Genomic DNA, 14,166 nt, shown 5'->3' on the forward strand with positions numbered 1-14,166 from the left:
TGATGTCAGGTGGAGGCCAGTCAACTTGGTGTCTAATCTGGAAGGTGATTGATTATACCTGACAATGTTTATAATGGTTATTCTAAATGGACTCATCACTTTTCCAACACTGCTTTTTTTATTTCATTTTATTTTATTACTTTTCATGAATACAAAAATCACTTGAATGTTATAAGGCAAATCATGAATGTAAATTAAGCTATGATCAGTATAAGTATGATCATTTCTGGCTGTAAAACAAAAAAGTGACCATTTTAAAAGGGTATCATGACTTACCATGGGCACTAACTAACTGGTCTTCCTGATGAAGGTCATTGTCGGATATTGTGTGGTAGCACACTACTTTTTTTATTTGAAAAAGAAATCTGCAATTGACGTTCTTCGCAACAGACATTTTCGACTTCAAGTCAAAGCAGGAAAAGAACAGGATGAGTTAGTATTGAATATGATGGCTGCATGCCATATAGGTGAACCAGTCTCTGGGCCCTGGCTATCTCACTCAATGACAGCTTACTGACACTTTTTCCCTTCTATAAGTAAATTGTGTCATTCATTTTAATGACAGTATAATCAGGATTCCTGTGAGTTGGCCTTGTGCCCCTGCCCCACCTCACCCTCACATCGCACACAAATTAAATCACCCTTTGTGCTTTTTCTACCTCTGCACATGCTCGTACTCCCACTAAGTGCAGCGACAATAGCAGTCCCAGCCTACTCTGGTTAAACAGCTGGATAATTGCTGCCATTATTTGAGTGGCTCATATTATGGCTGAGAGGCAACGTGGGTGTGCTGTATGTGAGTGCGTGTTTGTTCAGTAACTTGCGCTTGTTCAAAGTGGATGAATGGTGAGTGTTAGTTCACTGCTATTAAGAGAGGGAGGTGAACTTCACTACAATTGAAGACTATAATAGCTCTCCTTTCAACAGCAGTCACTCATATGACATCAGAGACACTGTTGAAAAGCTGCAGAAAAGTATAGTAAAGCCTCTGCAGTTTGAATATGGTGTATTATTGTTAAAAACATGTTCTTGTTCAACATTGTGCTGCCTACGTGCTGTATATCTGCCACAAAGCATTTTATGTTGAAGAAACAGTTTAGTGGCTTTTTGAATCTAAAACATCTTTCCCAATTCATTGTTTATGGAGCGGTTCCAGACTTTATACTTGATGACTCCACAAATGTAAGTTTTATCAGGGAGTTGATCATTCATTCGTCATTCATTCATCTACAACCACTTATCCCGGGGTCGGGGTCGTGGGGGGTGCTGGAGCCGATCCCAGCTGACATCGGGCTTGAGGCGGGGTACACCCTGGACAGGACGCCAGTCTATCACAGGGCACATAGAGACGAACAGAGACAGACAACCATTCACACCTATGGGTGATTTAGAGTCATCAATTAACCGAACACCTGCACGGCTTTGGATTGTGGGAGGAAACCGGAGAACCCGGAGAAAACCCACGCAGACACGGGGAGAACATGCAAACTCCACACAGAAAGGCCCAGGCCGGGATGCGAACCGGGAACCTTCTCGCTGTGAGGCAACAGTGCTAATTACTACACCACCGTGTAGCCTAGAGTTGATCATGTTTACTAATATGAAAGTACAGTAGTATTATCAGCAAAATGTATTGAAAGTATGAAATCAAAAGTACTTGGTATGTTATGTATGTTATTATTATTATTATTATTGTATACTGATTATACTAATTATACTACAGTAGACTCTGTAGAAAATGGCTGATTTTCAGTCCAGTCATTTGCCATTTTGTTTCAGTTATTGACAAATAACCAGCTTATTATAAGTTTATTCGCTTATTTGTAAGGACAAGCTTATTTTAGTAAGAGGCAAATTACCAGGATAATTACTGTGTAATTTCCAAAGAACACACTCTATGACTTATTTATGATAAACATAGACCCAACAATTCCCCTGTAGAGTACGGTGGCAACGAAAACCTTCCCTATTACAGGCAGGAACGTCAGACAGACCCAGCTCTATATATAAATATATAGAGATAGTATAAAGCCGCACAGACTACGTGCTCAATGAAATTTAACAGTTTTATGGAGGTTTAGTACAGTTAGTATATGCAGTATAGACATTATGCTCCCCCTCCCCCTTAAAAAAAAAAAAAAGATTTGGTGTCCATTGTCGTCACTAATGAGCTTGGCTACTATAGCAACAGGGCTACAGGGAGAGGACTGCTAATTAACTGCTTCCTCATTCAGGTACACTTCATTTGCGGACAAATGCGTAGTGCACCTCCACCGTTTGGCTCCTGTGTGTTGCATGCATGAATTAAATGAGCATTGTGACAGAAGCATAACATAAGGCAATGTGCTGTGAAATACTGCAAAAATTAACCATCCCACCTCTGTTTTTCAGATAACTTTTTCTCTTACCATGTGGGGAACAACTGAGATGCCATTCCACTAAACCAGGACAAGCGACAAGAGGTCGCAGAACACGGAGGCACGGGCAGCAACACCAAATCGGATCTTCTTTGTATCTGCCGTCATTCGGTTACGGAATAACTCCTCATCAGCAGTGCTGTACATGATTGTTTCCATAAGAAAACATTAAAAATACGAAAGAAAAAAAATCAAAAAGAGAACTTCACACTCTTCCTTGTGAAATTCTTCCCTTTTGACTCTGACCCTTGACCTTTTAGCTCTCAGTATGAGCAGTCTGGTAGGGAAGCTAGACCCTCGAAGGGTACAGTGGCGCTCGACATGGAACACCTTTACATCCCGTGTCCTGAGGACCAAACCTGTGGAGTCCATGTTGGATTCGGCCATGACGGGCACCAGCTCACATGGGACCAGACTCGCCCGGGTCTTATCTACAGTGGACCTGGTGTCGCTGGGCGTGGGCAGCTGCGTAGGGACAGGGATGTATGTGGTCTCGGGGCTGGTCGCCAAGGAGATGGCTGGCCCGGGGGTCATTATGTCCTTCATTATCGCAGCTGTGGCCTCCATACTATCAGGTGAATTGTGTGACTTTTTTATGCTCTTAAACACTCTTTGTGTGTCTCACTCTTTAACACACACACACACATACAGGCACTGACTATAACATAGTATAGGCAGCATATAAAGGTTACAGTCATTCTTGTCCCAATTACACTTTGATTTATATGAAGAGCCTTTTAATAACCATGCAATTATAACAAGGGCAAAGACATTAAACGGACAAAGCTATAATATAAAAGGCACTCAAGGGATAGTTTACTACCGCCTTAATGCACCCATCAATACCTTCAAGTCAGCCTTTCACTTGGATGATAATGCAGTCATATCACTGATGTGTATATGAAACTGTGTCTGTGTCTGGCTCCTCTTCTGTCCCACAGGAGTGTGTTATGCAGAGTTTGGCGTGCGGGTGCCTAAGACTACAGGTTCCGCCTACACATACAGCTACGTGACAGTGGGGGAGTGCGTGGCCTTTTTCATCGGCTGGAACTTGATTCTGGAGTATCTGATTGGCACGGCGGCGGGGGCGTCGGCTCTCAGCAGCATGGCTGACTCACTGGCCAATCACAGCATCAGCAACTTTATGATTACACACATCGGAACGCTCAAGGGCTTGGGTGAGTTGGGTAGGATGGGTAGTTTTACTTAGAGAAACATTAAGGTTTGACTTGAGCTTATGATTTTGATACCAAGTTATTGTGAGTTTTAGTTTCAAAATTTGGATTCATATTCAGATAAGGAAAACTAAAAAGTGTATCTTTTTTATGCCTAATAGCCGCAGCCCAAGGCATAATGTTTTTTTTTGGTTGTCCATCCATCTCATTCTCGTGACCACAATATCTCAGGAACGCCTTGAGGGAATTTCTCTCACTGTGACCTCACAAAATAACTTTTGGCCATAAGTCAGGATGCCATACTAATTATGACAAACATACACTTAATATCTTATATGAAACTCCTTCAAAGTCTCCACTACATATATTATACGAGTCAGGCGGAGGCAAACAACAGCAGGATGGTAATTCTAACTCGGTTGTGTTGCATGTTCACTCAAATTCCTTGGACATACAGTAGCTAATACATAACAAATACAATAATAGTTTTTAGCTAATATAAAGTGTTTCTATTTAAAAAAAAAGAGCATGGTCTCACTAGTCCATTTATTTTGTTGATTGCTAGAGGAGTCTTCACTTTCTTCAGCTTATCATCTATCAGCTATATTCAACTCTCAAGCAAAGAACCAAGTGACCTCCTGACAGAAACGATCCCTTTTACTCTGTTCTTTCTGTACCTATACTTACTTCTGTAATGGCAACCTGAGTTCTTCTGAGTTGACAGCTATGCCAATCTGTTGACCCCAAGCCCCGAGCACAGCGATTTCCTGGTTGATCCAATACAGAGGTGCCAAAAAAAACGCAGTTCCCAGAGTGATCTCTAGGGGCAGGTTTCATAATAGAGCGACATCACATTGACCCCCGTTTTTAGGTAGAATCTCTATAATAACACTGAAGGGGGTCTCATCTCATCTCATCTTCATCCGCTTATCCGGGTTCGGGTCGCGGGGGCAGCAGCTTTAGCAGGGGACCCCAAACTTCCCTTTCCCGGGCCACATTAACCAGCTCTAACTGGGGGATCCCGAGGCGTTCCCAGGCCAGTGTGGAGATATAATCTCTCCACCTGGTCCTGGGTCTTCCCCGAGGCCTCCTCCCAGCTGGACGTGCCTGGAACACCTCCCTAGGGAGGCGCCCAGGGGGCATCCTTACTAGATGCCTGAACCACCTCAACTGGCTCCTTTCAACGCTAAGGAGCAGCGGCTCTACTCCGAGTTCCTCACGGATGGCTGAACTTCTCCCCCTCTCTCTAAGGGAGACTCCAGCCACCCTCCTGAGAAAACCCATTTCGGCCGCTTGTACTCGCGACCTCGTTCTTTCGGTCATGACCCAACTTTCATGACCATAGGTGAGGGTAGGAACGAAGATTGACCGGTAGATCGAGAGCTTTGCCTTCCGGCTCAGCTCTCTTTTCGTCACAACGGTGCGGTAGAGCGACTGCAACACCGCCCCCGCTGCTCCGATTCTCCGGCCAAACTCACGCTCCATCGTCCCCTCACTCGTGAACATGATCCCGAGGTACTTGAACTCCTTCACTTGGGGTAAGGACTCATTACACTGAAGGGGGTGATTTTTTTAATTTAATTTTTTTGTACCAGGCTAGTTTTTATTTTATAGAAGAGAGCAACCCTACGTCACTTAAAATCACCGTCCCCGGTGAAAACAAAGGAGAAGACCGCAGAGTTCTATTGAGAATATTATGAAAAACAGGAGTGAGTACTCAGTTTATAAGAATAAATTGTATTAAATTTGATGAAATACAAGTAATATTTCCATATTTATTGATAGAATGATGGCAGAAAGATGGCAGTGAGTGTGTGTGAGAGAGAAAAAAATGAAAACAACACCAACCTGTATCAGATTTGTTTCCATGGAGCATCCAAACGATGTGTGTCACTGCTTAATCTTGGAAATCATGTCATTACGGAAAGTGACAGCAGCATCTTAGATTTCAAATGATTCATGCAAAAACATTTTTCCAGGTCATACGCAGTACCATGAGGGCAGTGCCTGCTAATCTGGTGTAACACTATAGCTGATGTGTGTGCCAGCTGTGTCTATCTGGGTGACACTGCCCTGACTGTCTTTTCCTGTCGGACACTGTCAAAGCGGTGGTAGCGGTCACATGATTTGCAGCGTGGCCAGCTGCCCCGCACCATAATGGAAAGTTAATGTTTTCCTTTTCCTGCTGGAGATAAACATCTGTTTCTCCACATCACCAGGAAAGCGTGGAATTAAGCTCAAAATATGTCTCATTAGTTTCTGTGTGACCACCTGTGTGTATTTATAAAGACTGAGTTCCTGTGAAATGTGCACGTTAAATGGTAATTATTGTTTTACAGTGCATTCAAACTTATGCTTTAGCGTGGTTGACAGTTGCTGCAAATATAAGTGTATTTTCAATTTTGGAAACGCTACGACAAATTTTTTAGAAAGGCCCTTTTGATGTTTCAAGAAAAAAAAAAGGTTTTAGGAACGATGACTTTGTAAAACTCACCCTGTCCTTGAACTGCTAACCCTTGTGCATGCACTGTGCTTCATACCTGAAGTGACTTTTTAAATGATCCATAGTAGTGATAAAACAACTAGTTTGCCAATCAATTTAATGGTCTGCTTTTTTGAGCTTGAACGTTCATCCTTGACTTTGGAAAACAATTGACTTACTTGTTCCAAAAGCTTGAATTGATCGGCCTTTCCCAGCCGTTGCAATTTGTTCTTTAACAACTGGTATTTAACAAATGGTTTCCAATAATTGATGACTCAGCTTGCACATTTACAAAAGTTCATCCAATCAAATGAGACTTTGGGCGACTAGGTAGTCACACCGGTTGTATAAAAGCACACTTCACTGTTTGTGGGTCGTACTAGATAGCAGAGCAAGATAGGAATAGTATTAGATATGTATTTGGATATCAGTGGGTACAAACTTGTGGATGTGGCTGAGATCTGTTCATTCATCTCTCCCTTGTCCTCCTAATCTAAGAACATGTGAGGGAGCTGTGTGTGTGTGTGTGTGTGTGTGTGTGTGTGTGTGTGTGTGTGTGTGTGTGTGTGTGTGTGTGTGTGTGTGTGTGTGTGTGTGTGTGTGTGTGTGTGTGTGTGTGTGTGTGTGTGTGTGTGTGTGTGTGTGTGTGTGTGTGTGTGTGTGTGTGTGTGTGTGTGTGTGTGTGTGTGTGTGTGTGTGTGTGTGTGTGTGTGTGTGTGTGTGTGTGTGTGTGTGCGTGCGTGCGTGTAGCCAACAGTACTCTGTAACTGCATATCACACTAAACTCTAAGCATACCCACATTTTAGCATTCCAATCAAATGTGTAGGAACTGATTTAAGTCAATCTAGCAACTGTACACCTCTGATATATTCTGTTTCACCGGGAATTGGACTCTGAGAAGTTGAGAGGAGCATTTTTCACAATTTTATAGCTATATAATTAATTGATTAATCAAATGACCCTTACCTATATCTACAGTGTGTACAACTATAATATCAGTGTACATGTGTTCTAATCCTAACCGTCTCCTTCAGGTAAAGGGGAGCAGTCGTACCCGGACCTGCTGGCGCTGCTGATAGCGCTGCTGGTGACGGTGATAGTTGCTTTGGGAGTGAAAAACTCTGTGGGCTTCAACAACGTGCTGAACGTCATCAACCTCATAGTTTGGGTGTTCATGATGATCGCCGGGCTGTTCTTCGTCAACGGAGAGAACTGGGACGAGGGGAGATTCCTACCCTTTGGCTGGTCAGGGGTACGCACACACATTCACACACACATACAGATAGTAAGGAAGGTTGAGAAAGAGCCCGTCTGCTAATGCTGTTCATGTAAGCGATCATTTCTCTTGCTTCTGTTTCCAGGTGATGCAGGGTGCAGCCACCTGTTTCTATGCCTTCATCGGATTTGACATCATTGCTACAACAGGAGAGGAGGCCAAGAGTCCCAACACCTCTATCCCTTATGCCATCACTGCCTCACTCATCACCTGCCTCACTGCCTACGTCTCTGTGAGTTCCCTTTAAGGACTACAGACATACTACCCATACCCATTTGTTTCCCTTTTTATTAGCGTTTCAGAGGTAACAAGTGGCATGAGGATGGCAAAATACTCAAATGATCACTACAGCAACAAAACACAGTTTTCATGCACAGTGAGGTAATGAGGTGAGATAATGACTGGACTCCATTTCATCGATGAATACGATTACATCGATAGTGGGAAGACAGAAGGCTACAATCATAGTTTATAATTCCTACACCCACACAGTTTTTCCCCAAACATTTTGAATGTTAATAAATGCAATTTAATCACTGATTTGAAAACAAACCTGAATTTTAGTCCATGTGTTGGTCATTTAGCTACACTATTTATTGGCATAATTCTTGATTAAAAATTTGAGATGACAAATTAAACCATAGGAATTTACATCTACTTGTATATGTATCATCACTCACCTTCATGTGTTGCCAAGTGTCAGTGACAAAATGATGGGAAGATCAAACCTCAAGATGCTGCCCCTGTGTGCTCCCTCTCTGATCTTTACGTATTCAACTCGCACACCCTCCCAGGTTTCTGACTTTGACACGTTTGTGTTGGATGGTTGTTGCTATGGGTACCGTGTAGTAGCAGCCAATGGGAAGAGAGGATTTTTCAACAGCGCCTGGGGCCAAAGACTGCATTAAAACTCATCGACGTCTCTTTGAATAACTCGTCTTTCTCTGTCTCCGTCTCCCAGTCGCATCTATTTCTCCAAATAATCTTATTTTTGAGCTACAAAATCTGTTTTCTCAGCTTCTCTTTATCTCCGTCCTTCTTTCATCTGTCTCATTCTGTAGACTTCTTGGAATAACTTTCGGCTCCATCGGGACGTCTAGCTGCTGCAGTATAAGATCCAGGATCACATTAATCATTAAGCACATTACATGTCATATCTTTCCTCTGGTGGCATTGGATTGACATTAAAGTGAGGGAGTGTAAGACGCACTGTAGCTCCATCCGTAGGAGTAGGACTTTCACTCAGTGCTCCCCTTGACTGTTTTTCCATGTTGAACTTCCTCACATCCATTCAAGTGGACGTCAGTACAAATTCACTTATGTGGACAGTGAGGGAGGTGCTTTTGGAAAAACCCGCATTTGCGGAAGTTGAAAATTAGCTGACATTTAGCAAGCTAAAATGGGCAACAGGATGCAGTTCAGGTCAGCTTTGCTCTCTCAAACAAATATGTTAAACCAGGATTTGTTGTAGGATTCCCTCCAGATTAGTATCGTCCCCTTTGACTGGTTCACACACTGCCAGCATGCCTGTGCCCAGATTGAAGGAAGGGTTAAAGGGCACCAGGCTACTAGGAGGAGAATGATCTTTATAGCTTCCTCTCTGTGAGGGTTAGTCTTTTTTAATTATTTCTCTCTCTCTCTCTCTCTCTCTCTCTCTCTCTCTCTCTCTCTCTCTCTCTCTCTCTCTCTCTCTCTCTCTCTCTCTCTCTCTCCCTCTCTCTCCCTCTCTCTCTCTCTGCAATCTGTTCATGCAAATCCCACTCTTTTGCAGCACAGTATCTGTGACAGATGGCCCTGCATGATTTCACACATCAAATATGAGTACCAAAATCGCGCACACTCGCACACACACAGTGAGAGACAAGCATGACTAATAAACACTTTGCATGTGGTGCGGTGTGCTGAACCTGCTAGATGTGGCATGCTAGATTGTGAGAATGTAACATTTGTCAGTATTAAAGCCTAAATGTCTATATGATTATAGCATCAGCCAAATTATTCTGATTTATTCGGATTTAGTTGCTGTTCTTGAACTTTTCGATCATGTCCTCGCAATTTCATTAGCATATGGAGGTTGCCCGGTTTTGCACACCTCATCTTAAAAGCTGCAGTTCAAAGTTTACTTCTGACCTTGGAAACAACCTCCAAATAAGCTCGATTTAGTAGCTGTTGTGGAGCTGAAAATTAGTATGTATACACGTAGTGGCTTCAGATAAAGCTACATTCATGATTTCAGGTGGCTATTCTGCAGAGCATGTGTCGACTAGCTCCTCTCTATTGTATTTAAGTAATATTTTAATGATAAACATCTGGTTAACTTTTTATTTTTTGATATTGTAACATAGTGCTCTGCTAATTATATAAAGTAGCACTGTGTAGTTTTTTCTCCTATCTTGTGGTAAAATTGTATATTGCATTCAAAAGAAGAGTGCTCTCTAGCGCCTCGCTTTTTCAAACATGCGTTGCAACCTGGTTGCGACATGGAAGCCTCCATAGAACTTACCTGCTCTATGTAAATACAGATAAGAAATCATTCACTCAGAAGCATAAGTCAGATTGATGGCAGAGGTAATTGTACAGCAATGAGGATTTATTTATGAATAAAGATGTTGATTTAAGGTAATATATTACTTAAAACGCTACACAGTGTCCTTTTCACAACCTCTCTTTTTGTATTCCATCCAGGTTTCTGTGATCCTGACTCTGATGGTGCCGTATAATGAGATCGACGCGGACGCCCCACTTATGGAGATGTTTGCCGCACATGGCTGTATGTTCGCAAAGTATATAGTGGCGGTGGGCTCCATAGCTGGACTCACTGTTTCCCTCCTGGGGTCCCTGTTCCCCTTGCCCAGGGTCATCTATGCCATGGCGGGAGACGGCCTCCTCTTTAAGTCAGTCCACACTGTTATTTAGTGTTCATTATATTTAATATCAATATAAATGATGTGTGTGAGTCACATTCAACCCATGTTTGTGTGTGTTTAGGTTCCTGGCCAATGTGTCTTCCTACACAGAGACCCCTGCTGTTGCCTGTGTGGTGTCAGGCTTTCTAGCTGCCCTGCTGTCCCTGCTGGTGAGCCTCAGAGACCTAATTGAGATGATGTCCATAGGAACCCTGCTGGCCTACACCCTGGTGAGTGGATAATGATGGTGGACACATCTACACAGTATAGACCATATGGGTACTGCACTTGCAAGGTGCAGCTGACTCACTATATTTAGCTCAGTGTATTGCAGATATTTATTCTGAGACAATTCAATTCCTCTGTATACTGGTATATTCAATTATTGTGATTATTGAAAGTACCGAAGCAGATCTACAATCACACTTTCAACCCAAGGCTGCACAGATAAAACCAAGGGAAAGCAAATCCACTTTGTGCTGATTTGGGTTAAGTGACATTACCAGTACCAGCACTGTTTGCAGGTTGTTAATTTCAAAAAGAGAAAAAAAAGGTCTAATTTTATATGCCAACGACTTTTTTTTCCTTTTTGCTGTAGTATTGAAAGTGGAAACGACTATTGCTGTTTTACTATTATTGTACTGAAGTTTAATATTTTGATATCATGACAACCTTAACTCCAACACATGAGTCATACAGAATTATGCAGTAGCTGTAAACATACACAAACGGCGAGTCTTAGCTGGTAGCCGCTGAGAGATCAGCTGAGATATCAGTGAGCCACTGGTACTGGTGCATGAATGAAATGCTAGTAAACCAAATAAAATAAACCAAATCCTGTAAAACTCAAAATGCATATGTTCTTTTGCTTCACAACACATTTTTTGAAACCATTCTTCTTGTGGGAAGAAGTGACTTTAAGAAGCACTTTTTTGTGGCAATGGGGTCAAGTCTTTTTATCTTAAAAGAACCAAATTATTCCTCCTCCTGGTCTGCAGGTAAGCCTGTGTGTACTCCTGTTGCGTTACCAACCTGAGGGCGACATCCACGGCTTTGTGAACTTCCTCTCCGAGGAACAGAACACCAAGAAAAAGGAAGGTGTTCTGGCTGAGTGCGAGAAAGACGCCTGTTCACCAACCAGCGAGGCAGAGGAGTACGGGGGTCCGGCCACAAACACCTGTGGAGCCAAAAACCTGCCATCACTGGGTGACAACGAGATGCTGATAGGCAAACCAGATAAAAACGCCTACACCGCCAGCCACCCGAACTACGGCACAGTGGATATGACCACTGGTATTGAAGCCGAAGAGACAGAGGGCGGGTTGTCCCGGCGGTTGAAGAAGCTCATCGGACCCCGCTACTACACCTTGAGAATCCGATTGGGCCTCCCGGGAAAGATGGACAGGCCTACTGCAGCCACGGGGAAAACTGTCACTGTGTGTGTGCTGCTCCTCTTCATTTCCATCTTCGCTTTCTGCTCCTTCATCATTTTTGGTGAGAACATGTGAACAAATTCAGAAAGGGATTTACTACATAGCGCGACCACAGATTCATCTTTTTTTCTTGTTTCCTCTCCTCCTAGGAGCGAGCAGTATTGCGGAGGGTCGCTGGTGGGCTTTGCTGCTGTTAATCTTCTTCATCATCTTCCTTGCCCTGCTCGTCATCATCATCCTCCAGCAGCCAGAGAACCCTAAGCGGCTGCCCTACATGGCACCTTGTGTACCCTTTGTTCCTGCTTCAGCCATGCTGGTCAACATCTACCTCATGCTTAAACTGTCTGCCATCACCTGGATACGGTTTTCAATCTGGTGCATCGTGGGTAAGCCACCACCTCACTGAATGGCAGTTTGTCTTTGATTTTGGTCTCGTGTGTTTTATCACCAGATTTTAAAGATGGGTTTTGTGTTGTTACTGGACAGATGGGAACTCATCATGTTTTGATTTTAAACAATGGAGTGATAGATTTCATTTCATTACTTAATGACGCATTTCTCATCGGCTCAGTGAGCCAGTAAAATCTAGATCTTGTCTCACTTACTCGCTTTGTTTGCTTTTTATTGGAAAACAAGGAAGTCTCATTTCACTTTTATTTCCTGCCTCAGCTGTATCCGTCCGAACATCTTTGTGTGTGTGTGTGTGTGTGTGTGTGTGTGTGTGTGTGTGTGTGTGTGTGTGTGTGTGTGTGTGTGTGTGTGTGTGTGTGTGTGTGTGTGTGTGTGTGTGTGTGTGTGTGTGTGTGTGTGTGTGTGTGTGTGTGTGTGTGTGTGTGTGTGTGTGTGTGTGTGTGTGTGTGTGTGTGTGTGTGTGTGTGTGGTGTTAATATTAATGTGAATATAATCTGACAACAATGAGAGAACATGAATTGTTATGAAGGCATCATATCTGTAATGGGACTGGGTTACCTTGAGTTAGGTCAGCACAGACAGCAAGACTGTCTCTAAAAGCCAGGCACTGTGCCGGCCCTCCCCTGCCACTCCCCTGTGTGTGTGTGTGTGTGTGTATGTGTGTATGTGTGTACTTGCTGTGTAAAAGCCTGCAGTTAAACTTGTCTTTTTTGTCTTTTTTACTGCTAATGTAAAGACATCATATCCGTCTGGAAGAGCTGTTTTTCTTTGTACACAAATACTGGTGGGCATCTGTATGTTTTTTTTCTGTGTGAGTAGGATTTGCTGTATTTTTATGACTCACTCAGTGGGATGAATTGTTTTTTTTAAGTTGATGGAGACTTTACTTTCTCTTCTCCCTCTTCTATTTCTTACCTAGATGTATTATTGAGCTTTTAAAATAGTGCTGTCAGCTCTGGTTATGTGTGTATACTGTATGCTTATACAGTATTTGTCTGTTTGTGTCTCTTAAGGTGTGCTCATCTACTTTGGCTATGGCATGTGGCATAGTACGCTGGAGATCACGGCCAGAGAGAACGAGGTGCACGCCTCCACCTACCAGCGCTACGATCAAGGTGTGGACGAGGGCTTCTGCGGCTTCGACGACGATTTCTACCCGCCTACCACTGACCCCTGGGGTGCGCCGGCGGGGGGATCGGGGCTCACACCACCCCCTGAGGCGAAACCCGAAAGTGACGGGGCGCAATCCAAAGGTGGAGGCAGGACCATTGCCAATAACAGCCTCGCGACTGAGGATCCAATGGATTTCTGATGGGACTGACTCTGTGTTACCCTGAATGTACTGCCTTGTTTGCTACCTGGGGAAAGAGAGGGGAAGAGTAGTGTGAGTGCATGAATGATTGTGTGCGCGTGCGTGCGTGTGTGCGTGCGTGTGTGTGTGCATGCCTGCATGTGTGTGTGTATTTGTTTGTTTCTAACCCTTGGGCTAGATAGTTTCTTGGCAGTGGAATGGCTTGTCATTCTCAGTACTCTACCACGCTTGGCTCCCCAGCTCACACAGCAAATGAGGACGTCAAGGTCAAGTGTCTTGTCACAGTCACTTGTTATTCACTTACTGGAGTCCACATCCCACACAAAGGCCAGATAGAAAAGTGCGAACGTAGCAGGACATAAAATATAACGCGGTTCACTGCACCGTGAACCATGAAACATTGTTAATCGAGCAATCCGTGTGAAACTAGGAATTGACGGGATAAGGGAGAGGAGAAGGTGATGAGCAAGGGGCAGATGAATCAGCATCTCTCTTCCTTTTCAACACGGACTGACAGGAAAGTTAGATGACAGCATGCCAAGCCCAAACTATTTCCTATGTACAGGTCTACTTTCTCTGCTCACTTACATACAGCTACACACAAAAAAATCAAAAATTGCTTTGTCTCTGTTTTAAATATTTCCCCTGACCCCTAACATCTAGCCCAAGGGATTCAGGAGTGGATCGGGAAGAGGCTGTTGATGTTTTCTGTCACAAATAGTACTTGGACTTTGCTTGCAATAGTGCCTTCAT

The 14,166-nt window shown here is 43.4% G+C and overlaps 1 protein-coding gene across 1 annotated transcript; it reads left to right on the forward strand.

The window, feature by feature from the left end:
• Positions 1 to 2,685: 2,685 nt before the first annotated feature.
• On the forward strand, positions 2,686 to 13,413 carry slc7a14a (solute carrier family 7 member 14a; the record flags this gene model as incomplete). Its single annotated transcript, XM_083923711.1, has 9 exons — positions 2,686 to 2,992; positions 3,359 to 3,595; positions 7,110 to 7,327; positions 7,437 to 7,583; positions 10,037 to 10,245; positions 10,340 to 10,487; positions 11,256 to 11,761; positions 11,850 to 12,076; positions 13,115 to 13,413. The coding sequence occupies 9 exons, from the start codon at positions 2,686 to 2,688 to the stop codon at positions 13,411 to 13,413; spliced, it is 2,298 nt and encodes a 765-aa protein (XP_083779837.1).
• Positions 13,414 to 14,166: the final 753 nt, after the last annotated feature.

This window comes from Echiichthys vipera (genome assembly GCF_963691815.1).
Source record: "Echiichthys vipera genome assembly, chromosome: 12".
Taxonomy (NCBI): Eukaryota; Metazoa; Chordata; class Actinopteri; order Perciformes; family Trachinidae; genus Echiichthys; species Echiichthys vipera.